The sequence below is a fragment of the Larimichthys crocea genome, chromosome XV (assembly GCF_000972845.2).
Source record: "Larimichthys crocea isolate SSNF chromosome XV, L_crocea_2.0, whole genome shotgun sequence".
Lineage (NCBI taxonomy): Eukaryota > Metazoa > Chordata > Actinopteri > Sciaenidae > Larimichthys > Larimichthys crocea.
In genome coordinates, this window is record NC_040025.1 from 20,799,061 (window position 1) to 20,826,776 (window position 27,716).

Below are 27,716 nucleotides of genomic sequence, written 5' to 3' on the forward strand. Positions count from 1 at the left end.
AATTATATTATTATTATTATTATTATTATTATTATTAGTTATTATTATTATTGTTATATATTAGTAATTATTATTTTGCTTCCTCCAAAAGACATTGCAACAAGTTCCTAAACACGACTTTTATTTTGACACCCCGCACCGGAAGCCTGGTCTTTGACTCCGGGCCGTTGATCTCTCTGGTGGTCGGCTGGGGGGAAGGGCCTGCGCTGCTGGATCTGAGAGCAGACAAACTTGCGTAGTCTTACCACGGTTCTCGCTGTCTGTCTGCCTCTCTCTATGGACGACCGGAGGGGAGAAGAGGAAACTAGGGATTGTTGACGTCGGGACTGCAGCTGCTTCCCAAGGCCTAGCGATGATTTAAATCACGGAAAACCGGGGCGTCGGGGGGAAAACGGAGCCGGAGAAAGACGACGGGAGCGGGAGAGGAGAGAGAGAGGAGCAGCCTCAGCCGTTGGAGATGTGCGGTCGGGCCGAGATTGCGGCGGTAGGTACAGCACAGCAGACCCTGCGACGTGTTGTTTTCCCGTTGATTTTTCTCGGCTTGGCAAGGCGAAACGAGAGGGGGGGAGCAAAGGGCAGACTAACTGCTACCTGGGCTTTTTTTTCAGGAATGAAACCAGCCATGATTCTTGTGTTTTTTTTCCCTTTGGCCCAGCGGAATGCTAGCTCACACCGGCCCCGTTTCCACGCTGTGAAAATAGCCAGACGTTTCTTGTTATCCCACCGTGCTGCCATTCGCACAGCACTTTGTATTCCCAATAATGTGATGCCTCTTGTATCCAAAGGAAACTTTTCTTTTCCCTCTTGGACGGACTTCAGCAGCTTTACAGGCCTGTTTGGTAGTTGGTTTAAAAAAAACAAAAACAAACAATCAGCCTACACTGAGAGATTAAATTAAAACATGTTGCAGAGAAAGTTTATTAGCTTTAATCAACACGGTTTCTCTTCAGGAGACCAGCTGTCATTTATTTACATCACTGTTAATGATAAATCATAGCACTGTTCCTGTTGGGCATTAACTGTGCCAGTGTTACTCAATACTGAGAGTAACCATATCCATATAGAAAAATCAATAACAACATATGTGCTGTGAAATGCTTCTATATCAGCATACAATATGTCTGTTTTCTTTATGATTTTTATATGATTGAAAATGGATTTTAAACCTATTTTTTTTTCACAATACATTGTGTATATGCTGTTTTATTACCACATTATGTCTTATTATGTTGTAGGTTTTGTTCCTTATCCGTGTAAAACAACTTTTCTCAACGTTTAATGAATAGTATTTTGTCTGTTTGTATTTATGACGCATGCATATTATCGCTGTAACCTTCCAGAAATTTGTGTCAAATGTTTGCTGTTTTTTGTTAAAAGGATTTTAATTAAATGAATTAATATATACAGGTGTCTTTCAGGCTTTTACGAAACACCACTCAACTTTACATTTCACATATATGTCAAAATATCTGTAGGGTATTCAAACAGGAAAATGAGGGTAATTAAATATAATTTGATGCTGAAAATTCCTTTTTTACACTGTTGGTATGCATATCTGCAGATATATAAACATGTACTTGTACATGTGTCCTGTAAAGTCTTAAAGCATGTGTCTCCATTGCCATATAATGTGTGTACAATAACACCCGACACACTAGAAGTCCCTGGGGAATTGTTGTTTCATGGGTTTCCCCCCTCTTCTCCTGCTGTAGGTATCCCTGTCTAGGCCTGGACTGAGCAGATTGTTCTGAGAGGAAACGGACAACAAACAGGGGAAGTGAACATGGCTGGGACCTCGGGCTTCTTTTCCAACGGACCTGTTCCGTGGATGGACAACGACGCGGAGATGAACAACCTGTACCGAGACCTGGAGCTGGGCACAGTACTGACACTGTTTTATTCTAAGAAGTCCCAGCGGCCAGAGAGACGGACATTTCAAGTCAAACTGGAGACCAGGACTATTATTTGGACTCGGGGCACGGATAAAATAGAGGGAGAGAGTGAGTAGACACAAACACAAACAAGCACACAAACAAGAGCACAGGTTGTATCCATGTGATGGCGTCCATGGCAGAACTGGTTGGTTTACATGCGTTCACATATCTACAAGCTGCAAAGTGTTGCAAGGTGCTTGAATGGCTCACAAAAGACATGATGACACGGTGGTATCATGAACAGGCTGGTGAATGATGTCAGTTAGGATTGATGAGTCATTTCCAAAATCCTTTTAGATCATAAGTAATTAAAAGGTTGTAGGGGGCTAAATATCATGATAATATTGACTAAATGTGACAATATTTAAGGAGACTTTTTGTGCTTTCTGAAAATCTTTTTAGATGGGGTGGGGGATTTGTTCTGTTGAAATGAAAGTGAAACATAAGGCATTAATTGTTCATTCTACTCAGGTTAAAGCGTTTTAATAACAGCACAGTTTTTACATTACGTAACTATGAAGCAGCCGCCAGGCAAAGACAACATTCAACCTATCTAACAACATTACTAAAAGCAAAGGCCCAGTGGTGTCAATAATCTGATTAGTTCCTAAAAGTTGCATATTTGGCTTCTTTTATGTGTGTGTTGTCATTCAGAGACTTGAGTAGCCTAAAAGTCAAATTAGTTTTTCTTTTATTTTGGAGCGTTCTAACAATTTTTTGCTGGAGCAGGTGCGAGCCTATTAAAGGAACAACCTCTGATGTCCACCAGTAGATAAATCACATCTCGGGTACAAACCCACAGAGGTTGATAACAAGAAGAAAATACAATTCCTGGAATTGTTTTATCGCATTTAATGCGGAATATACTGCAAATTCACTAGGAGGCTCATATTCAGGTTAATCTTCAACAAAACAGTGTGTCTAACTGAGGACACACAGGCCTTCAGTGAGTCGTTAAGTTGTCTGTCTCTCGGGTAGCAGGATGCTTTGTGCACAGCTGCACTCTGCTCCGGATGCAGCAAATAGAGCACACACACACACACACACACACACACAAAAGACAGTAGGCTTAGGGTTTGTTTTTTTTAACACAACAGTATCATCTTCTCTGCAATGAAGGGTTTCATACACACATGAGCTCCTAGCTGCCATTTGATACTCCTGGAGAGGTGAAATTGACCTAGGCGGCTCATTAATGTACAGAAATAGAATATGAGTTTTTTTTTTTTTTACTGGAAGCGTGTGATCATTTGGGAACAATTTGGCCCGCTGTATTTACCCCCTTTATCAATGGCAGTGAGCGAATGATGTCCATTAACTGTGGAAACAGCACTCTAGATTGTCGCTAAATATAAAATGCTGAGAAGTGCACCTTTTTTTGTGTGCCTTGATCGAATTGGATTTTGCACATTTTCTCATCGCCTAGATTGATTTTTTTTTTTTTTCTCTCGTTTCATGCACGTGAAGTTGGCCTGTCTTGTCTGCCGAATAACCGGCAGAAGATATATATCATGGATCACACGCAAATCATTCATGATATGACACAATTAAATGTAGGTCGGCTCGACGAAGATGCAGGATGTGGTCTTGCAGAAAAATTGGCGGTAACAGGCTGGTTAGCAGTGTAGGCGGAGCATGTCACCATGATACCTGAAATACTAGTACAATCAGTGTTCTGTGAAAAAAAAGGTTGCCTAAACTCTTTCAGCAGACGCCACATGAGTGTATAGCTTGTTTTGATACTGTGGGAGGTGAACTTCTCATTTCTGAGTATACCACTGATCACATTTGGACATAAGCATGAATCAGAATCATCTGACCGACATCTTTTATCATGCTGGGAATTTAAACTTGGATGTTAAATCTAGTGATGTGACTGAAACACCCACTTCGCTGAGTGACCCGGTCACTTCAGGTTTCTTAGGAATGGGCTTTCCGCAAGTGTTTTTACACTTTTAAGGTATGATTTAACTTGTTAGGGTAATCTCGTTTCTTGGAGTCCACCACAGCGTCAGCTCCTCTCATGAAGAAACTTGAGATGTTTTAAGGAGGTTATCATATTTTTGCTCAAAAACACTGAAGTAGGGGACTTTAGGATGCAGGTTTTCATTCCAAGACAGACTACCAGACACTGATTAGCCCTGAATATGACCATATACTGTGAGATGATAGACATTTGACAACCAATAGACAGAGATTTTTCTGTCCACCAAGGTAGCTTTCCCTTTATTATCTCTGGTCGTATGAGGCCATGGCCAGTGTTGCAAAATAATGAGCAGGGGTTTTTACGTCAATATAATGATGTGTCTTTAAGTACCTTATGCTCAATTGAATTTCCAGGAAAATATGCTATCACTAGACCTTGACTGATAAAGCGGACAGGTCGATTATTAGCTGATTGCAGATATATATCCCTATTGCTGTATGCATCAGCTGATAAGTAACAAGAAACTGCAGGACCGAAATGCCAAACTAGGTTTAAGGTCGTTTTAGAAAGAGCGTCTCCATTACATAGTTTGTCCACCTGAGAGCACAGAGACTTTGTTTTTATCTACTGTAAAGTGTATCCTGGTTAGTCTGGGAACCAGACAAATCTGCTGAGCTCATGTTTCATTTGTCTCTAGCAGATCTGTCTAAGCCTCTCTTACATTCAAACTGAATTTCACCTGTCCTGGATCTGATCTGGCCTCAATCACAACGGGTCCAGATTTGAAAGGACACTTATCATACTGTATGTTTCACTCCTCTAATTGGTTGTCGCGTTGAAGTCTGCAGATCTGTCCAGCACAATGCAACTAAGCAGAGCTGAGTCAAGATTATATTTGTTGTAGTTATTGTATTCAGAACCACGTTTTAGCAGCAAACGCCAGCGAACTTGCATGTGTCGCTCAGTGCTACGTCACACAACGTTCCTCTGGTTGGTTGCAGGTCATGTTTGGTTGCTTTGTTTAGTCTATTCAGGGACATGATCCAGAGGCAATGTGGTCTGCACCTGTTAATAATGCCCCTTGGAAATCGAAAATTAACTGTTCTAGACTAATTAGCATTTGCGATGACGCGCTAAAAACATTGTTGTTTGTGTTTTTATTGCAGCATCAGTATTGGCCCCAAAATATCCAGTATCAGTCAGAATATACATATAACAATATATGTTATAGCACCTAAAAAAATAAATATATTCTGTGTGATGAAAGATTTTATACAGCACAACTTAAACCAGACAAAGGAAACAGGTGAAATCAGATCAACATGCAGTCCTACTTCTTTGGCTGTTTTTTTTTTTCCTCCTAGTTCTTCGTGAAGTTATTATGACGAGCATATGTCATGTATTGAGCTCCTTAACAGGCTTCACAGATACATGTGGTCGTGATATGATCAATGTGATTCACACATCATGTGTCCAAATGTGGTTTTTGTGTTGACATATCCACAAGGCTTCTCTGTGATAACCGGTGAATCAGTACTCGCTTCACATTTTCAGCTCTGTCCCAGCTCACACTGAACTCCTCCGGCAGGACTAACTCAACCAGTTAGTTAACACACAGCCGTGTGGCACCTAACACCAAATTTTGGCAGACAAGCCTCCAGGTTTTTAACAGTGCTCTGCCCGCAACAGATCCGTACATGAACTGCAGTGACCTGAAATGAAAAAAACAAAACAAATCTTTAATTATAGCTTCTGTGTTGTATTTGCTTCTTTCCTCTGTTTTATATCGTATATGTCAAGACAAGATGTCACCTTGAATTCTGGTGAACTGTGATTGACATTTTACCCTCTTGCCTCAATGTTTTATAGACTACATGATTGAACTGAGACAGTAGTCGTCAGATTAATCTATAATGCCAGATTATCTAATTATCTAAATTGGGCCCAGGAATGTGAAGTGTATTCGTGTTTAGAGAGGAGTGTCACCAGTTATTTAAACAAGATAATGTTATCAGTCGTGATACACAATGAGCTCGTGTTGACCAGCAGTTAAATGTCGTCACCTGTATCCTGGAAATTTCTTTGTCAACAATCAAGAAATCATCCGGTAGTCTCTGTTGACTGTACTTGTAAGTGTGGATGGAATTATCGGCATACGTCTGTGGGGGCGGTCCTCTCTCTGACTTCCTTTTTCCATACCTAAAATGACATGCTTTCTCGCCCTTATCTGTCTGATGTCACTCCTCTTTTTCTGCTCCTTTTTTTCCAGTTACACACTTAGCTGTCAGCCCAGTTTTCTTTTCTTTTTTTTGTTATGACAAATGTGGCAACAAATGAGTAGGATATTATCCCACAAGCCATCGATACAATCAAAAAACTGAATTTTAGATTTATGAAACATCTGAAAGATTAAAAAATGCGTCGTTAAAGGGAACACAATCCATGTAGCTGCGTGACCGTTATTTGTCAGGGGGAAAGTCTGTTGCATTGCTTGAAACTTTGATTGCAATACAAACTATTTTAGCTGTTACAGTCTTAATATTCAAAGCTCAACACGATGCATTCAGTCTTATTTTGTTTGACAAAGATATTCACATCTGAGAAGCTTTGAGCAGTGAATGTTTGACATTTTTGCACATAAAATGACCACAGCAGCCCAGCCCCTTTTGCTGTACACTACCTTTCCTCTTCCTCTACTGTCACTATCCGATATTAAGCAAAATGCCTGAGAAATAAACCAAAACACAATAACCAATGAATATGATGTACATAAACAATAAGCAACGTAACATTGCATGTCCAAAACGGAGTAGGAAAAAGCAACATGTCTAATCCTACACATACATAAATTCACATGAACCAACTCTGACTAATCTAAAGCGGTTCACAACTGAACCACAAAGTTTTCAATAACGTCATTATTTGTTAGCATTGTGCAGTTCTCCCCCTGCAACACATAACTAATGTGCTCATTTGTAATAAATCCAACAAATTGAAGGTGAGGATTATTAAATTGAGCTGAGGAAGGCTGCGTATTGATCAATCAGTTTGCCGAGTATTAAACTGTAAAAGTTGACGTCAGATTTGCCAATTGTAGTCGTATAAGACAGAGAATGGTGAAAAATCCCCACACACAGCACAAAGTAACATCTTCAAATTGTTTGACCAATAGTTAAAGCTCAAACGGTATTTAATTTTAATATTATTTACAGTAGTAGTAAATTCTCTTATCTCAGAAACTGGAAGTAGCTTGTTTGACATGATTGAAGTCATGTCAAACATTCCTGGATGTCATTTCCTTGATGAAAGACTTCAATGAGTAATATCAGAAATGTCTGATAACTAATAAAACAATTGTGTTAGGCATTAGACTGTATATATTAAGGCAAAATTATTGTATCTCTGCTTGAATTTAGACATTTAACGCAAAACGTTTTACTTCACACAGTTGAATACAGAAATGTGTCTTGAATGTAAGGCAAGAAAAAGTATCATTTTGGTACAGACCACTGAGGTATTGTATTGTTAAAGGCCAGCCCTGGTGAGGAGTTGTAGTAATAGTGTAGAAGACAGGACGGAGTGTTTGAGGAAGTGTGGGAGTGTGTTGTAGGATACCTCCTCTCATCTCCTTTGGTAAGGTTACACCTCTGGCTATCTCTTTATTTCCTGCATCTGTCTGAGGCAGGCTCCAAATATTTTGACTCGAAGGTCTTTAAGTGTTGTCTAACAGATCAGCATGTCGAAGCCGTCTTGCTCTCGGCGGAAGTCTACCGGCCTATCAGGCGGGTAAAGTAAACTGAGATATGATGTATGATTAGAAGACACCCTTTTTTTTATATGCTTGAGAAAAGAACATGTTCACCTATACGCAAGCACAGATGTGGAGTGTAGGCGAGAAGAGCACAGGATGTGTGGTTCGTGGGCAGGAAGAGGAGCAGGAGCTGAAAAAGTGTGTGTGTATGCGTGTGTGTGTGTGTGTTCAGCAGGCTTGTCCCTGCTGTAGGTCTTTAACTTCTACTAATACAACACTGATAGGAACCTGTTGAGCTGCTTTACAGCCTATGGACCAAACTAAAGTTTCTGACGGCCTATTAATGGAGTTAAGACGAACTTTGTGCCAGGTCTTATTCCAGTTGTGTCATTCCTAAAGATAAACTGTGAAGTAATCTTGAGTAAAAACCCACGCAGTGCTTTTTTTAAAATTTTTAACCGTTCCAGTGTTGGGGAAACTCAAAAGTTATATACAGTGTATTACTGTATACAGGCTATGAGGGAGGGTTGTTAAGTGCTGTATCACTTTGATATTCTGTGTCTAGTGGCCTTTGCACTGTAAATTATTAAAACCAATACAGGCTTCTTAAAGTCACACAGTCTGTCCTACTTAAATATGAAACTGGTATTGTCCAAACCTGTCCAGTCTCGTCACAAACTGGTTTGTGTGACTAACTCCAGGGATGTTTTCAGATTACTAATTTAGTTGATTTCAGTGGTCAAAGGCAAATTGTGGTTATATTAGGCGAGAAAACTGGTTTGGGGGCAGTAACCAAACAACTTGATTTGAAATCCGTATCTGACAATAGTGTGTAAGAATAGTATGGCTCCGCTTTATTTGAAACATACCTATATGTGGTTTAAGTCGTGGCCTCAGTCTCACTGTTTTATGTGGTTGGGAGGGGGCTTGAAATACTCATGTATGCTGTGTGCTGGTCTCTGCACTGATAGGTTTGTGTTTAGTTAGAGACTAAAAAAAAAAAGAAAAAAGAGAGATTTATGAAATTGAATTATGAATAAATTGGATTATAAAACACTTTGGACAAAGGCTTGAAGCTAATTCAAAATCATTGCTTATGCACTTTGAGTGGCTTCATGAAGATATGTTGATATTGTTTTTTTTTTTTTTGTAAAATTCTGTTGTCCAAATTAATATTTTCAAGCAAGCAGAGACAAAAAATGAATAAATGAGTTTTTTAAACACATGGCAGAGACAAAAAATGAATAAATGAGTTTTTTAAACACATGGAGAGTTTTATCTCCTGTAAATAGTGTATTGAACCTCATTTTGATTATTTTACATGGGACTGCATACTGGAAAAGATATCTGTATGTTGGTCGCAGCTATATTGGTATATGTTAATATGATACGATATGATAACTGATACTGCAAAGTCTATTTAGAAGACTGAACTGTTACAAACAATGCAAGCAGTTTAAAGTAAGAGAGAAGAAGCAGCTTTACTAACTGTTGTATATGCGTCTGTCTCCCCAGTTGACATTCGAGAGATCAAGGAGATCCGTCCTGGACAGAAGTCTCGGGACTTTGAGCGCTATGTGGAGGACTCTGCAGCACGGCTGGACCAGGCTCACTGCTTTGTCATCCTGTATGGCACAGAGTTTCGCCTTAAATCACTCAGCCTGGCAGGTAGGCACACAGAGACACACACAGGCTTAGATACACTAGTGCATTAGTATTTCACATCACTATCCTTCTTTAACTACACTACCTCTGCTTATGTGGTCATAAGATACATAAACATCCATCAGTTTTAGCTGTTTTGTTCCCAAGACTCTTTTGTCATTCTTAATTGTTGCTTTTTACTGGTACTGTGAGTAAATGCATCTTGTTCTGAAGTACGAAATCAAAACCTTTTCACTATTCTCTAACATTTCTTAGCCGAAGGATGTATTCTTAGTCTAAACACCGTCGGCTCTGGGAAAAAGAAAAAACTTAATGGGACTGAAAAGGAAAGAAAAGAAAATCTCATAATATTTGGCAAAATATGTTTTTTCCTCAGCAACATCTGATGAGGAGATGTCCATGTGGGTGAAAGGGTTAAACTGGCTCGTGGCCGACACACTTAAGTCTCCGACACCACTCCAGATAGAGAGGTAAGCGGAATGTGTGTTGCGACACATCGCATCCAGTATTGAAGCTATTGTAAGGTGCTGCAGGCAGACAGCATGTGGTAATGAGCCACATTCATTCATATTATATCCTGTTTTGTGTTAAAAAGGCATAAAACCTCTGAATTTCTTGTTGTTGTTTTTTTTCAGATGGTTACGCAAACAATTCTACGCTGTTGATCGCAACAGAGAAGACAGGTAAAGTCTGCTCGGTTTAAGAGATATCAACGCCAGAGTTAAATCAGATCAGCCCCACAGGAAATAGATGTAATTGGATATAACTCAACGGTTTGGTGCAGGAGTTGTGTGTCCTTTCTCCAGTGTAACATCTAGAGCAAGTAGACTAGCTACACCAGGCTTCTAGGTGTCAGTGTGAGAGCTCTGTTGAGGTGTAGTGAAGGAACTAACCTCTTAGCCACACACCAGCACCTCTTCCTGCAGCAGGAAACAGATTGCAGAGGATGGAGGAGATGCAGAGAGATGTTTGTCTGTTACATCCCTGACGAAAGCGCGAGCCTTTGTTACACTGTAGGGGTATTGTCCTCCCTGGCCAAAATTCCAAGCTGTGTAGTAAAAGTGAAGCCAAAAACACCCAGCACGAGCACAAGGGGAGTGTGTTTGCACAGTTTCAGCGTGTCTGTAAATTTCAAAATGATATTTCTGCACCATAACAGGATCTACGTGTGCAAGCTGGTAGAAGTCTTTTGCGTTTATTGTGCGTGCCTGTTTGTGTTTGATTTCTCAACAAAAACGTGTGCATGTGTTTAGGATATCCTGTAAGGATCTGAAGAGCATGCTGAGCCAGGTCAACTACAGGGTGCCCAACATGAGGTTCCTCCGAGAGAAACTTCCGGTAACCTCTTTCTACTTATCGTAGACCCACAACCCCCCTTTTGCACTCCATCTCCCTGCCCACTTCCCTTTCAATATGATGTCATTAGAGACTGGAGATTTATGATTTGTCGTTAACGTCTCCTGCTCTCCCTCTCGTTCCTCTACTTGTTTTATAGGACTCCGAGTTGAGGAACGGAGACGTGTCCTTCAGCCAGTTCGCCCAGCTCTATCGCAGCCTCATGTTTGATGCTCAGAAAAACGTAAGTGCAGTCATTTTATGTATGCACAAATAGTTCTGTCCCAGGACTTTCATCCCCCAGCGCCCCATCTGATGCCCTGCCAAGACACCCTTCCCCTTCCCATCTGTCTGTTCTCAAATGGCTGGAGATCAATATGGACCAGTTAAAAACCCACCAAACCCCTCTGGTGGAGGCCATTAGGACACACACACACACACACACACACACACACACACACACACACACACACACACACACACACACACACACTCTCTCAAATGAAGAGGCAGGCAGGGTTGGGTCAGATTAAATGGATGACCTCAGTGCCCCCCATAACTGAACACCCAGCTACCTACAGGATGTCCGTGTCCATCTACATGACGAGTACAATACACACTGAAAGGACAGAACATTTGTTAATTAACTGAAATGTCCCCTTTTTCCTCCATTCTTTTAGGTGGAGATCCCATTTCTACAGAGGTAGGTCAAAACTAAACACACACACACACACACACACACACATACACGCACAGTGAATCTATATGCACCATTGCAGATGTGTGTTCACTGAAGTGAACCATCACTTTCTCTGCCAGGTTCATTGACAGACCAGAACAGAGGCTGTCCCTCGATGACTTCAAGAGCTTCCTCCTGGAGTCTCAAAAGGTAATATGTCTGCGCCGCAAAACATACTTCATTGCAGATTTGTTTGATTTGCATGCCCCAATACATTCTGTGTTTGTATGTGAATCCAGGAAATGTGGGCCACTGACAGCAGCAAGGTTCAGGAGTTTATGTTCAGCTACCTGAAAGACCCCCTGAGAGAAGTTGAGCAGCCTTATTTCCACCAAGATGAGGTAACACACACTTTCACCACCACTCCCACTCCCCTCCTTCTGGGTCTTTGCCCACTGATGGAAATAAGTTGTTTGCACAAATTATGTGTTCCGATTGCCCCCCCCCATGTATCGTTGGTGTGGGTGGGAGCTCAGAAATTGACATGGATAGCCATGATCTTAGCCTAAAGCACCTCCTCCCACACAGACAGAAAAGGTTATTGAGTGTGGCGCCATGTGAGAGCTCTGCAGAAACCGAGGGATGTTTTTTTGTGGTCACGATAAAGCTATGATTGACAAAAGAGAAAAGGAAGCTGGGGCGAGCCAACCTGCAAGAGTTGGTACTGTCTTTGTGTGCCCTCGGTTCCGTTGTGTTAGATAGCAGATGTACAGGCCTTCGTCATGCTGAGAATAACATCTAAAGAAGAAAAACTGTTTCTAAAAAGAACAGTTGTTATTCTCGAGCCACACTGGGAAGTCTATGAGTGTGGGGTACATAACAGAGCTACTGGAGCTGCATTATCAGTATGTTTGAGATACCACCACTTATTTAACTTTGACACAGGTTGAATCCAGTTGTCCGTCCTCTGGAATTCGGTCATACATACTGTGATGAGTCTAAAATACTCACCATCATCAAACCCTGCTAGTTTTTATTGATATGAATGCAAGTACTTGACACATTTCAGTTTTTCCTAAATGGCTCCTAATTGTATTCAAATGAACTATTTAATGTATGCAACATGTGTGCAGGGTTTGCTGCTTGACATGGCATAACCGAGAGATAGTAGTCGATATGCAATAGGAAAGTGTTTCTCAAACTTCTTATACTGCGTACTATGACGGACGTTAAAATGCAACAGCGTAGGTCGACCCTGTTCAGCTATGGACAGTTCACACAAAACCCAGGTTTATTTCTAATAAGATTTATTGTTCACTGTTATTGAATCATGAACTTTGTTGAACAACAGATCAGGCTGGTATTGAAAGAAAATATTACAGGAACTACAAATATAGTTATTAGTAAAAGTTAAGAATGGCTCATTTCAGAAATCTATATATTATATTATTGGATTATAATTGATACATTAATGTTTATCACTTTTAATGTTGCAGCTGGTGAAGGTGAAGCTGATATTATTTGATATACTGCTGGGTATCCTAATCTGTATCACTTAATAGTTGATGAATATTTGGTGTTAATGCGAATCTGCAAAGTAACTAATGTTATCAACTAAATATTGGAGTGGAGTGTAAAGTACAATGTTGTGTGGACCGTGGAGTGAAGTATAGAGTTGCATAAAATAGAAACAGTCAAGTAAAGTATAAGCATCTCAAAATTGTACTTAGATGCATTGCATGAGTAAATATACTTAGTTACATTGATGCTTTATGGTTTTGGGAGTATTTTGAAACATTAGATGCACACGTATGCAGCCGTGTTAAACCTATGTATGTGGAACGGTGTACACGGATATATATTCCCAGAAGTGAAGGTGGAGGACTGAGCACCGGCTCACAACAACTAATAAAAACTTGTTTTAATACCTTTCTCTGCACATATATAACATATATGTATGTATATGTACATGTATTTAAAAATGATTCAATGTTTAAAAATATATACATATATATATACATATATACACACATACACATACACATACACATACATTGTTGAGTGTTGAGCACATGCTCGTGTTCCAGTAAACACGTTTACATGTGATGTATGTTTATTGACTGAGATTTTGCCTCTTTGGTTTTGAGAGAACAGTACTGAAAATTAGACACTTACTTACAAATATGGCACAAAATTATTTATTAAGAATAGTTTTGGACACAGACTCAGTGATCCAGGTGGTCCACGGCTGGATCAGATCCTAGCAGTGTGCCCTGCCAGAAGCTTTTTGAGCCTGCCCAAGCATACAAATGTGTCTTCTACCGCTTATTAAAGCCCCGTTCAGAAATGCTTCCAACTTTCTGGTCTCCTTCAGGTCTGACTTGCTTGTAAAGCTTGTTATTATTGTTATCATTTCTGTGTACATCGCCATGTTTAAATTATATTGCTCTGAATAGGGGTAGTCTCGAGGGCGATGTCTGAACTCCAAGCGGACTCTCTGGAAGTTCAAAGAAAGTTTGCTTGAGGCTTTGCAGACATGTTGTGGATTCAGTCACTCGCAGACTTCCCAGAAAGCCATCATAGAAGTCAGGGTAAGTCCACATACTTGTCTCATTCTCACTGCTCTCTGCTCTCCCATACAGTTCCTGACGTACCTGTTCTCCAAAGAGAACACCGTCTGGGATTCTTCCCTGGATCAAGTGTGCCCTGAGAATATGAGCAATCCCCTGTCCCACTACTGGATCTCCTCTTCGCACAACACGTAAGGATGGAGCCCATAGCTGTCATGCATACATTTCATTATCCCACGCTTCAGTCAAGTTCAGCCAGTTGTAATCAGGCCTTGGGAACACTTAAGTCTGGCATCCTCTCTTGAAAACCTCTAACCAGAAGAAGCCTTTTGAACTGGCTTCATACATCAGATAAAAGTGCATTATTTAACAATCATGTTCCCGAATGAGATCCAGGCGTGTATTTTGCAGGAAAATGTATTTTTTCCTCCCATTGAAAAGTGTGTGAAAGGCAGTTCAAATGATAACCTTCTGTACTGGATGTGAAACAATACTCATTGGAGCGGCGGAATAAAAACTTCCCATGTTGCTTTGATTAGGTTTGAATTGACCGACTGAATGAGTAAGAAGTGTTTATTCCAGTCAACAAAAGAAAGAGAGCCCTTTTGATACAGCACCATCAATGTGTTTGAGCTAGCACCGTAGAAAAGTGTGTTTGTGTGTGTTGCAGTCCCTGACGTGTGAATCCTTATTAGATGACTGTTTAGATATGAGTTTGTTTTTGCGTGCCTACTTTGACGTGCTTATTTTTAGCTACCTGACGGGAGACCAGTTTTCCAGTGAATCGTCTCTGGAGGCGTACGCTCGCTGCCTGAGGATGGGCTGCCGCTGTATTGAATGTAGGTAAACACATGCACACACTACACGTTGACCAACACACAGTAAATCACCTGCACTTGGCTTTTAACCTCAAAATGAACTCTTATCCCTCTTAAAGTTCCTCTGTTATTGCTGCTGCCACACCCTTACCATGACGCTTGTTGTTACACAACAGCGCTGTATAAGGCCTCTACTCTAAACCCTTGTCAAGCAGGTTTGCATCAATAGAACAGGCTAAAGTGTAGTGTAGGCTAAATGGTCGCTTTGTCAGAAGTGAACAAGCATGACGTCAACTTTGAGTTACGTTTGAAGATCTTAAATACTTTCTTGTGTACTGTGGCATAGCATGAAATGTCATTATGTGTGTGTATTTCCAGTGGACTGCTGGGATGGTCCAGATGGAATGCCAGTTATCTACCACGGACACACCCTCACGACAAAAATCAAGTTTTGTGATGTCTTGACCACCATCAAAGAGCATGCCTTCGTCACTTCTGAGTAAGTGTTAATGAGTGCAAGCCACTCCTTTTTTTTATTTTTATTTTTTCTTTATTTATTTTTAAAGCTGATTAAATGATGACAGAGATAAAGAAGCAGAAATATGAAAAGCAACAATGTTTCATCAGATTAGTATGTGAGAAAACACAGTGATAAAAAAATGAATGCCTAAGCACAGATAAAGAGGTGATTTCTGTGAAGTTGTGCCTCTTAAATTGTAATCTGTGATCCTCTCCACAGCTATCCCATCATCCTGTCCATCGAGGACCACTGTAGTATTGTGCAGCAGAGGAATATGGCCACTCACTTTAAGAAGGTGTTTGGAGACATGCTGCTGACCAAGGCGGTGGATATTGCGGCAGATGGCTTGCCGTCACCCAACCAGCTCAAGAGGAAGATCCTAATCAAGGTCAGGAGCCACCCAGAGACTGATTTGATCTGGAAAAAGTCAATAGAAATAGATGGTGATGGATGTATTTAGTGTTTTTGATTGTCTGCTTTCCTCTCCTTTCATCTGCCACAGCATAAGAAGCTCGCAGAAGGCAGTGCCTATGAGGAGGTGTCCACCTCCACTCCCTACTCAGAGAACGATATCAGTAACTCCATCAAAAATGGCATCCTGTACCTGGAAGACCCCATTAACCATGTAAGCAGGTTCCTCGTGGGTAAATTGATTCTGGATGCTACATCAGGACTAACACTAATGCTCAAAATATGATGCACTGAAGCAGCTTTTATAGGAAGCCTGTTTTTCATGTTGTCAGTATTCCTAAATTGTTTGGATTTTAGCTACATCATCGCCTACTAGATGATTCGTCTTGTCTACTTGGGCCACTTTATAGTGCAACACATGGATCCTCTAAATATTTAATTGGTCAACGGTTTGAACTAACTGTCTCCCTCCTTTTATCCTCTCTCTCTTTCCCCCCTCAGGAGTGGTACCCTCATTTCTTTGTCCTGACCAGCAGTAAAATCTACTACTCAGAAGAGACCTCCAGTAACCAGAGCAACGATGATGAGGAGGAGCACAGAGAGGTTAGTATGCCTGATTTTAAACTTGTATTTGTAACACAAGCCGTGCAGCAAAGCCTGTTTGCACTTTATTTACATACAGTATTTTCTATAGAGGTTGTAGTGCTTGCGAACCACCATAGATGTTAAATGGTCAACATCTCACTCTCCTTTCTAATCCTCCAGGTGACCAATGGTATGGACCAGCACGTGACAGAGAAATGGTTCCACGGGAAGCTGGGCGCAGGGCGGGACGGGCGGCAGATAGCTGAGAGGTTACTGTCTGAGTACTGCCTGGAGACCGGAGCTCCTGATGGCTCCTTCCTGGTCCGAGAGAGTGAGACATTTGTGGGAGACTACACACTGTCTTTCTGGTATGTTGAGACATGATTTTATATTCATTGTATAAATCAAAATGAGAAATAAAAATGCACCCTGCTTCCTTGTTACACTGTCCCACCACAGAGAACATTTTATGTTGTTAAACTTGAGTTGCTGCTAATAATCACCTGTAGGCTGCTCTGGTTGAAGCTGAGAGTTACACATGTAGCCTGCCGATAAATAAACCATTGTCAGTTCAGGATATTGAAAAAGATAAAGGATGAGAAAACCTGGTGAATTATTTTTTTTTTTTGTCGTGTCATAACCATTCATGGCTTTTCAACCAGGGTTAATGATAAAATTGATGACAACAGCACAACATTCTTCACCAATATAACCCCTAATTTTATTTCTCAAAGGATTTTTTCAAAATCAGCCCCCCTTCAAACGGTCTGAGGTCCATCCACCACGGTCTTACAGAATCCCATAAGAAACGCTGTATCACTAAATGTGCCTGTGCAGCTGTTGCTGCCCTCCTTCACACACACTCCAAGAAACTGATTGTGTCTGTCTCTGAGGAGATGTCAGACAAACATTTAAAAAAAGAAAATCTCACTTCCTAAACCACAAAGAGCTCATCTGTAAAACGGCGTCCAAAAGAGAGCACACAGCAGTCTGTGAATCCTGCAGTACGTCGAGTGAAAGGCTGCGCCTCACCCAAAGAGATTTGGAGAATATTAGCTACATGTTAGCTACCTAACTAGGTTAGATACTGTCCTGCTTTGGTCTTGACATGGTCTTAACTCCACAAAGTCTTGGTCCTGTCTCGTTCCTCAATACACTCTCACTAAAATATCTGTGCTGTCAGTAATTTGGAATAAGTCACACTGGTGCATCCGAGTCATTTTTCACACATGAGTGAAATATTTGCACTGTCAAGTTCGGCTCTGTAGTTAACTCGTGCAAATAACAGAGACGTGCTAGCAGATCAATCAGTGTCTATTAATCCATCATTGACTGAATAGTGTTGTTGTCACAATTGAATGTGATCGTTCACCTTCTGTCTGCAAAGTCTGCATCGGTCTGTGTGAATGTGATGCATGTGAACATGCAATGTATGGAAACAATGCTCAGACATTCAGAGGGCTAACAAGAGGGGTGATCTTCAGTAAGAAAGCTTAAAGTGTATAATTTTATTAATGTAAATTATAGTAGAAAGTGTTCAGTATTTTTCTGTATTTTTTCCATGTAATGATGATGAGAATATTCTGCTGTCTCACCCATCTCTGCACCAGGCGTTCAGGGCGGGTTCAGCACTGTCGTATCCACTCTCGTCAGGAGGCAGGCAGCCCCAAGTTCTACCTGACTGACAACCTGGTGTTCGACACACTCTTTGCCCTGATCAACCATTACCAGCAGGTGGCGCTGCGCTGCAACGAGTTCGAGATGAAGCTGACTGAGCCGGTACCTCAGACCAATGCACACGAGAGCAAAGAGTGAGTCTCGAGCAGCTTTCATGCAGATGAATTTGTTTTATTTGTTCGGGACCATGCCATAACTGATGTGCTGCACAGAGTCATAAAGCCACACTGAAATGGAAATGCATGTTGATATAACTCTGGACTTCCTTATTCATAATCGAGAGGACAACGTTGCATCGCTGCAATTATGTGCCCGTTATTTCTGTTTTGATTGTCCCAGGTGGTACCACGCTAACCTCTCCAGGAGCCACGCTGAGAACATGCTGATGAGGGTTCCTCGTGATGGGGCTTTCCTCGTGAGGAAGAGAGCCGAACCTAACTCGTTTGCCATTTCCTTCAGGTGACTTAAGATATCATCAAGTTACGAGATAAAGATTTTATTATCTCTTCCTGAGGCCAAAAAAAATTATACTTGAAGGCATAAATCATTTATGTCAACTTATCTTTTAGTGTGCAAGCATCACAAATCATTATAAATCCTGTAAAATTCCACTTTATCCTCTCAGTTTCTTTACATAAGTAATATTCAAATGAATACAAAGTGATTGATATCATCTGCCTGTGGTTTCTAAACAGGGCCGAGGGAAAGATAAAGCACTGTCGCGTGCAGCAGGAGGGTCAGACCGTGGTGCTGGGCACTTCAGAGTTTGACAGCTTAGTAGATCTCATCAGTTACTATGAGAAGCACCCTCTGTACCGCAAAATGAAACTGCGCTACCCCATCAATGAGGACACACTGGAGAAGATAGGCACTGCTGTAAGTACAGCAATACACAAACCAATTGTGCATTTGCTTGACCTGAATAAACTGTTGTCTGGTTTACATAATATCTTATGTGAAAGAAAGAAGTGTCAAAGTGTTGTGTTGTATTCGGTGGTAAAATCCCCTGCGGGCTAGTGAACGGGCTTGTTAACTCACAATCTGTCGTCCAATAGGAGCCAGACTACGGGTCACTGTACGAGGGCAGGAATCCAGGCTTTTACGTGGAAGCCAACCAGATGCCAACTTTTAAGGTGAGTGAGTTCATGCGTAGTTCGGTTCTAGCGAGGACGGTGAACACGTGTGTCATAACCTTCCGTCCTCTCTTTTTACAGTGCACTGTGAGAGCCATGTACGAGTATAAAGCCCAGAGAGACGACGAGCTCTCCTTTCCTAAGAACGCCATTATCTCTAATGTGGACAAACAGGAAGGAGGATGGTGAGTGACCGGCCTAACATTAATTCAGGAAGTAGCTCTTAATTATCCATTTTAGATAAATCCCATTTGTGCAGGTAGAGAGGGTGAAGGTTTACGACGCAGGATGGGATAGTGTTATAATATCGACCCAATGTTGGCATGAGTTTAACGCCATAGTGTTTTAGAAATATTTATAAAAACTACATTTTCTCAACACATCTTTTATTTTCTCTCTCAGGTGGAAGGGCGACTGTGGAGGGAAGAAGCAGATGTGGTTTCCTGCCAACTATGTGGAGGAGATCAGTCCATCAGCCGCGGAGCCTGACAGAACTGTGAGGATCAGGGCTACAACTACACATTTAAAATGAAATCAGTGCAGGACTTTTGGGTTCATTTCAATAGAGATGCATAAAGGAATGTGGATTTTATGTCTTTTTTTTTTAAGTGTCTTTCCTAATCCACCTTTTTCTCTTTCAAGCAGGAGATGACAGAAAACAGCCCTCTGGGAGATCTGCTGAGAGGAAGTGTGGACGTGTCTTCCTGTCAGATTGGTGAGTGGCCCCTCTACTTCCTGTTCAGCTCTGTGCTGCGGGGCTGCAGAGAGCAGGCAGTCACCTTGCCACAGGGCAATCTCCTTTTCTGGCCGTCATATGCACACAATCTCTGCCCTTAGCTTATCATTGCAAAAAGAGCACAGTCACACTCTTCACTGTCATTTCGTCCATTGTCAGCCTCCTGTATTATTAATTCACTCATTATTATTCTCATTGCTTTTCTCACCACTCTGTATCTGCTATTTTATTGACGTCCTCCAGTCCGGTCAATACACACCCATTAGTGTTGGCACATGCTGTCATGCATTGCTGTGGCCTCTGCTAAACACAGTTAATACCTGAGCCTGTGTCTCTGCCTTTTTGTAGCTCTTTGGCTCCATCTAGTGGTTTTAAAGGGAAAGATCTAACGATATCTTTTTGAACACTTTGTTCCACATGCTTTGCTATGCAGAAAGTGCAGACTTTGAGCCTTGAGACAGGGCTGCTGCTTGGTTTATTCAAAGTATTTGACCTTTAACCCTGTTTGCCTGTGACCTTTTTCGAAAGCTCAACCAATGAGATTATAGTCGACAGAGACGTTTAAACACAGAGAAAGCACTTCATAACTTTTGCTCTTTAAATTAAACAGTGTCCACTAGCAGTACGTGAACTGCATCATGTGCAGACAAGAGCTTTGTATCTTCATATCTGCCACTGTTCCTATTTGGTTGATTGATTTTTTTTTTTTTTCTTGACATTGTGTTTTCTTACTGTTGACATTTTGGATCCAGACACATTCTGGTCAGTAACTGGAGGAAACTGTTTGAGTTTAAATTATTCTTTCTTTCAGTTGTGCGTCCTGAAGGGAAGGGCAGCAGACTATATGTCTTCTCCCTGGTGCCAAATGGCTCCATGCGGACGGGCCCTGTGCTGGACCTCGCTGCCAACAGCCAAGAAGAACTCAAGGACTGGATGTTTAAGATCCGTGAGGTCACCGTAACCTCAGAGGCCAAGGTAAAAACACACACACACACACACATACATATCACACAGCTGACAGAAAAAGCAGGCCAGGTCTCATACCATGCTCATGCCACATTGTGGGTTTAAAGGGCCAGTTATGACTTGTGTTTGCCCCGCAGTACCCATACCCTGTATTTAGGAAACACCAACTGTAGTGAGCACATAAAGTGTTTGTCAGGAATGCCATTCTGCAGACTCACACAGTTACACACATTAACACCTGGTAGTAGTAGAAAAGCTTCAGGCTAGTGTAATGGGGAAAACTTGATTTTGTAAATGCGTGACGTGTGTTACTGTTTGTTCAGCTGTACTTAAACTCTGTGCCCCTGTGCCCAGCTGGAGGAGGGGAAGATAATGGAGAGGAGGAAGAAGATTGCACTGGAATTATCCGACCTCGTCATCTACTGTAGGCCTGTGCCGTTTGATGAAGACAGTAAGGATTATGCACACTTATTGGATTGTGATCATGCAGTTTACTATGCACAGGAGCAGCAATGTGTTTGATTACGTACCTACATGGAAGAAATAATAGGCACATGACCAATATAAAAACAGGTAGCTCAGTTCTGTCTCCTCTCTCTCTCGCTCCTCTTGTAGAGATTGGCACAGAGCGAGCCTGTTTCCGTGACATGTCATCCTTCCCGGAGACCAAGGCAGAGAAGTACGTCAACAAGATCAAAGGAAAGAAGTTCCTACAGTACAATCGGCTGCAGCTGTCCAGGATCTACCCGAGAGGCCAGAGACTAGACTCCTCGAACTACGACCCTTTGCCGATGTGGCTTTGCGGGTCCCAGCTGGTAGCGCTAAACTTCCAGACAGCAGGTATCTGCCCACTTGTCAGAGCAAATAAAATAGTATAGATGTGACACGTTTGCTTACTCTCCCTACCTTTTCCCTTCCAACCTGCAGACAAACCCATGCAGATGAACCAGGCTCTGTTCATGCTGAATGGAAGGAGCGGCTACGTCCTTCAGCCGCCCATCATGAGGGATGACAGCTTTGATCCCTTTGACAGACACACGCTACGAGGCCTCGAACAAGTCGATCTAGAGATCGAGGTACAGTAAAGTGTGGATTGGATTGTTTGAGTGGGGGATAGAAGGGAGAGATGTGAGGCAGAGATGCTGCTGAGGTGAATAGGGACAGGTGCATGGCAACATAGGATAATTATTGCAGTTTGACACACTGATTTGGCTCATTTATCACCATGGTCAGCTACTGTGACGCACAATTCATGGAGGCCAGTTAAGGTGCTTTAAAATCCTTGGCTCATCAATGCTGCAATTTGTGTCAAAGTCATTAACTAACTTAGTCAATGGCATAATTTTAATTATCCTGTCATCCCCCAAAGAACAAGGTGGGAGGGTCCACGGTGTCAGACTTACCCCTGCCTTAGTGTGTGTGTTTGTATTTAAGATCTAAAGCAGTAACCATTATTCCTCTTCTTAACTTCTGAAGGTTTTGGGCGCCCGACACTTGCCCAAGCACGGACGTGGTATAGTTTGCCCTCTGATCGAGATCGAGGTGTGTGGGGCGGAATATGACAGCGCCAAGCAAAAAACCGATTCAGAAGGTGAGCGTGCTGCTTTTAATTTTAACAATGGCTTTTTTTGTCGGCAAGTAAAGTGATGCTCTGCCAAACACCAAAGGAATGAGTAGTTACTGTTTACTGGATACATTACTCTTGTGTAATTTCCTGTCTGGTCCAAGAAAAACAGGAAGTTGTACAAAACAACTAAGCCATGTGTGGGAATACAAAGAGAAAACATTGGTTATAGCTCTGGTGGAGGTTTAGCCAAAAAAGAACCATTACAGTGCAACGTTATAATATAGTTTAAGTATATAATGGTTATTAATATTATAGATCTCTTCGTTTTCTGAATTTGAAAGTAATTGTATCGTACAGACACTGGCAGCATTTTCTTCCTACTTCCTATTTTACTGCATGCAGTAAAATATCAAATCTTTCAGTAAAGTAGTTTAAGCCTTTAGCAGAAGTTGACTTTAACAGGCTCTAACAGATTAATTGTAGCCGATTCTGACCCTTATCCAAACGCCCTCTTCCCAAGTCAGTACAAGCATTTGGTACAGATAATATGTAAAAGTCCCTTGAATGCAGTGAGTACTGTCCATCACACTTCTAAGAACAAAGGTAGGATAGAAGCAACCTGAGAATTGAGCCTCCTATATGAAAATATACCAGTGGGTGTGCATGCAGGTTGCTAAATAAGGCCATCCTACCAGAGCATCAAGCTCACAGTGGGGAGTCAGTGCCTTACAATTAGTAATAAATCTGAGGGACGTATGATAAGCTGTGTCAATCATATGCCTGAGCAGGACGTGCATGTACAAAGATCCCCATTAGTATTTTTATTTATGGTTACCTCACCTGTGGTTCTTTTAGCAAAAGGAGCTTTTGATAGAGGGTTTATTTATTATTGTTGTTGTTGTTGTTGTTGTATTATTGTTCTTACTTAAGTCTCACTCACTCATGTCCTGCTTTTCGATTTGAATTTTTTTTTTTCCATCCTCTCCAGCTGATAACGGACTGAACCCCACATGGCCCCGAAAGCCATTCCAGTTCACAGTGTGCAACTCTGCCTTTGCCTTCCTGCGCTTTGTGGTTTATGAGATCGACATGTTCAATGACCAAAACTTCCTGGCTCAGGCCACATTCCCCATACACAGCCTCAAAACAGGTACACACGACAAATAAGGATGTGATAATGTGCCCTGTGAAATGATCTAAAATTAGTGCTGTAATAAAAAAAGCTTCTTGTCTCTGTATGACACCAGGTTACCGGTCAGTACCTCTGAAGAACAGCTACAATGAGGATCTGGAATTGGCTTCTCTATTAGTCCACATGGACATCATCAGAGGCAGGGTGAGCTACTGTTCTTTACTCGGTCTCTCTTAAAACCTCTTTATGATGTCTGTGCCATCAACAAAACACCAAAAGATGAATGAATTACAAGTATTTAGTAGTAGCTGGTTGTAAGAATTGTAGTTAAGAGTAGATGCACGTTGCATTTCTTGGCAAGGTGTAGTAACTTCCTGGCAACATCACACACAAGACTCAAGTTACTGTACTCGCCCAAGAAATAATCCGACACCTATCAACTTGTAAATCTTCAAAGTGTTGGTTTATACTGGAGTTTTTGTGCCGACCAAACAAATCAGATATAATGTGTTAATAAGAGGCGATGGTAGGTGGAATTTGTAGCCTCTCGGCTACTTAACCAGCTACTGGAGGTAGTTTTATATTTACCATACAGACATGAGAGCAGTATCAAAACAATCATAAACCTTAACCGTAATACCGTGAGCACTTGGAATAATTGAGGCTTTTTGGAGTTCACACGTTGGCACTTGAATCAGCTCTTCTCCTTGTTTCTCTCAGGATGAAAACGGAGAGGTTCTGAGCCCGTTCCTCGCAGCCGGGTCCACGCCGGTGTCGGCGTCCGCCCAGACGGGGCGGGAACGTTTGGGGGAATTGAGCTCAGTGTCTTCGACTTCCTCCAACATGTCTCCTCTGCCTCAGTCGCCAGCGCAGACCGTGGCGTACAGGGCGAGGGAAGGCTCTTTTGAGTCCCGCTACCAGTCGCCTCTAGATGACCTCCGGGTGTCCCAGGAGGCACTGTTGGACCACATGGACACACAGAACAGGAGGTAAAGGTGGGGTGTGTTGTGTGTCACGCCATTGCAATGAGTTTTGCAAGCTGTAGAAGATTCCAGACATCCTCCTGTCTTTGTCTTTACCTCAGGATGTTGCGGAGGACCAGAGTGGGCGGAGAGAACCGTGTCTAAGTCCAAGCCAATCAGGACGCATTTCTGTTGCAACCCCCCCCCCCCTTACCCAGTCGCCTCTTCCTGTACTGATGATGTCACTGACTGCTGTGAACACTGTTTCCATGGAAACACCCACCACCGCTTTGGCCTACATTTCAGGCAGCTCTCCTTCCCTCCTTTCTCCAACCGCACCCCCCTTCCCTCCCCCCTCTCTCTTTCTCTTTCCCCCCACACTCTCTCTCTCTCTCTCTCTCTCTCTCTCTCTCTCTCTCTCTCCTGCTCACCACCGCTCGAGAAGGAGGGACTCGGACATAAGAGGAGAAGAGGGGGGTGAAGAGGGAGGAGCACTGAGAGGAAGCCGACTGCTGCGGACAGGAAGAAGAAAACAGGACATTCACAAGAGAACAAAAACGAGGCTGAAAAAGTTCCAGCTCCGGACTGATGGTTTGCTGGGCGGGTTGTCCTCTCTTGTGTTTTTAGGTATGTGTGCACAACAGCTGTTTGGTGTGGAGGCTAAAAGAAACGAGGGAAAGAGAGAGAGTTAGAAAAGGTATCACTTTGAAACTGTTTCCCGGTTAAGTTTCTTTGCTCTCCTCTACTTGGCGTATATGAATATATGTATTTATTCCTGCTGTGCTGTTGGCCAGAGAACAGCAGCAGCTGACCTGCTCTCAAAGAGCTCCTGTCTCCATGTTTTTAATTATTATAATTATTTAAACCTTTAAACATTCATAATGTGACTCTTTTTTTTTTTTCTTTTTTTTAATGTATATGTGTAAAACACGAGGGCTCTCTACGGCTACTTTAATGTCTCTCTCCTCTGCTTTGTGGAGGAAATTATGTGTCTCCTGGAAGAATATTTCAATCTTTTTTTTTTTTTTTTCAAAGGCATCAGGAAGAAGTCATAGCCTGTTTGTGTTGGAAGCAGTGAGAGAGCAGACGACATCGTATATTATGTCTGCATATACAAACACACATACGTGCATACACACACTGGCTTTTATTTTTTATTTCTGACTCGCATTCCTTTAAAAAAAAACTGCTCATCATTCCATTTTTCCTGCATTGCAGGCGCCTTGACGAGCGCATTTACACTTCTGTCTCCCTCGATAATCTTATTCCTCAGTGATCATCATGTCTGTAGGGAATCCAACGCCACACTGTGCGATTTTTAGGCAGGACCAGGGATTCATGTCGACCCCGAAAGAGGTTGTAGTCTCGTGGAGTGTGAGTGATAATTGTGTCCACGCTTTTTTGCTTCTATCGTCGACCAACACGTTCCTCAATCATAGGGATAAGATCATAAGGCTGCAGCTACTGACAGCTCTGCTGGATAATGTGATCAAATTTGGGAATAACAAAGTAGTTTGAGGAAACGCATACATTACGCTAGCCTGAGCCAGTTCCTGCGCTCACATTTTTAATTTACAGGGATCATTCTGAATGTTTCACATTTGTCAATGTACCATACTGTAATTCTAATTTAAGATTGTAATGCAGTTACATGATTAACTTTGCAGCTTTGTGTTTCCATGATTAATGATCAAATATTTCAGAAATTTTAATAGAAGTTTTAATAGAATTTAAGCCCCCTTTATTGAGTGTTTTTAATTAGTTAACAACAGCTCTCTGAATATATAAAGTCACTGTTTTTAATTCAGTTTTTTGTTTCAGCTCCTCTTAAAGAGGTTTTACGCCCCTAAACAAAGGTGTTTTACGGCTACCACCTTTTTTATTTGTTGACATTTGTACAATAGGTGTTCCCCACCGAGAAATTCAGCGTAGTTTGACCAATAGTGAGAACGTCTGCATTGCCCACTGTAAGGCGCAAAGAAAACATGCCATGTACTCTCTCTGCTGGCACATTTCATAAGACATAAGGGACCTTTTGTGTTCGTGCTGCCGTGGTATTCTGCTGAGTTTTTGTCACAGCAGTACAGAGCTGCTTCCCAGGAACCAGTGAGGATTTTAAGTTACACTGCCATGATATACGGTTAAATTGCCACTGCCCGTGAATTTATTTGACGAAATGTGCAAAAACTGCAGATTTTGTGTGAACAACCGGCTGACGGCTCAAAGTGAATGTGAAATGCTGTGCGCGCCACAATTCATCATTCCAGCTTTAGACTCTCTCATTCCTGGCTTCTGTTCATTCATGTTTGTCTAACTCGGTAATTAAGACGTCTCTTGAGGTAAAACGTTGATGCTCTTGAATGTGCGCCGAGCTCTCGTTTCCTGCGTTTGTGGTGTGAGAGTGTGTTTGAGAGGAGCAGGGGCCAAGTCTAAGCTTCAGACTTTTGTTGTAGCTGTGTTTCTGTGGCTGATTGATGACAAAGGTGCCTGGGGTGGGGGGGTAGTAGTAGAGGTCTGTTGCCTGGGCCTTCAGTGAGCCCAGACAGAGCTCGTATATAACCAATGGTGTTATCTTTCCAGGTTTGTATCAGAAACAGTGTTTTCTTCTGCTCGTATGTGATGACTATATGATGTAAACTCAGTATTCTTGCTCAGTGTTTGACCACTGAGGCACACCTAAAGCCATATGGTATGATTTTAAGTTAAGGTAAAAGCAGGGACAGGAGCGAATACCTAGGTGTCAACTAAGAAAATTTTTTAGCATCTTGTGTTTGCACCCCGATATTAATCCCAAAGCTCCCCCCATATTACTGTTTTTTGTTTTTTTTCCTCCTGTGGTCGATAAATGGTCTTTGTGGAGAGCTCTCCCTCCAATGCTGCATTGCTCTTATTGCTAACGTCTACGTGCCTCTGTCTGTATACACAAAATATTAAAGCCAGATCATTCACCTCCCCTGCCGGGCTTAAAGCACCTACACAGCCATGGTACACCCGCACAGGCGTTCTCACTTATTTTGACTGATGGGACCTCCTCTCGGCACTGTGTGAGCATGTGTAGACCATGTTTGACTGACGTCCCTGATTCGACTGTTTCAACCCGTAAAAGAGGTTTAATTAAGCAGAGTAACTAAGAGCATCTATGTGGGTGTGCAGGGCCCTTATGTGTCATTTTGTTTTTGCCTTTTTTTTTTTCTCTAATCATGTCTGTTTTGTTACTGATGGTCTCATTTACAATCGCCTTTCTGTAATGTGCCTAAACTATGGAGAGGAAAAGTATTCATTTTAATTTTGCCTTTCATATGAAACATATTCAAGCCTGAAAAGTAAATAAAATACTTACTACTTTAT

The 27,716-nt window shown here is 41.8% G+C and overlaps 1 protein-coding gene across 3 annotated transcripts; it reads left to right on the forward strand.

Annotated features, from left to right (window-relative positions):
- Positions 1-161: 161 nt before the first annotated feature.
- On the forward strand, positions 162-27,715 carry plcg1 (phospholipase C, gamma 1). Of its 3 annotated transcripts, none has more exons than XM_027288384.1 (33): positions 162-484; positions 1,713-2,000; positions 9,128-9,280; positions 9,654-9,747; positions 9,913-9,960; positions 10,531-10,615; positions 10,773-10,856; positions 11,293-11,315; positions 11,432-11,501; positions 11,591-11,692; positions 13,934-14,052; positions 14,615-14,700; positions 15,058-15,178; positions 15,419-15,587; positions 15,702-15,824; positions 16,112-16,213; positions 16,376-16,563; positions 17,806-18,006; positions 18,212-18,331; positions 18,568-18,748; positions 18,928-19,005; positions 19,087-19,190; positions 19,408-19,501; positions 19,648-19,720; positions 20,553-20,716; positions 21,062-21,158; positions 21,323-21,547; positions 21,635-21,783; positions 22,184-22,298; positions 23,263-23,424; positions 23,522-23,610; positions 24,127-24,401; positions 24,491-27,715. In XM_027288384.1, the coding sequence occupies exons 2-32, from the start codon at positions 1,784-1,786 to the stop codon at positions 24,397-24,399; spliced, it is 3,909 nt and encodes a 1,302-aa protein (XP_027144185.1). In that variant the 5' UTR covers positions 162-484; positions 1,713-1,783; the 3' UTR covers positions 24,400-24,401; positions 24,491-27,715. The 3 variants fall into 3 exon arrangements, with proteins under 3 accessions (XP_027144185.1, XP_027144184.1, XP_010736938.1); XM_027288383.1 differs by having other exon boundaries at positions 24,127-24,395; XM_010738636.3 differs by having other exon boundaries at positions 19,651-19,720; positions 24,127-24,395.
- Position 27,716: the final 1 nt, after the last annotated feature.

Excerpts from the sequence above, each read along its gene's own strand:
- plcg1 (XM_027288383.1), top strand. The coding sequence starts at position 1,784 with ATGGCTGGGACCTCGGGCTTCTTTTCCAACGGACCTGTTCCGTGGATG. Across the intron at positions 2,001-9,127 it reads GGATAAAATAGAGGGAGAGA|TTGACATTCGAGAGATCAAG; the intron begins GTGAGTAGACAC and ends CTGTCTCCCCAG. Across the intron at positions 21,159-21,322 it reads TGTGCCGTTTGATGAAGACA|AGATTGGCACAGAGCGAGCC; the intron begins GTAAGGATTATG and ends CTCCTCTTGTAG.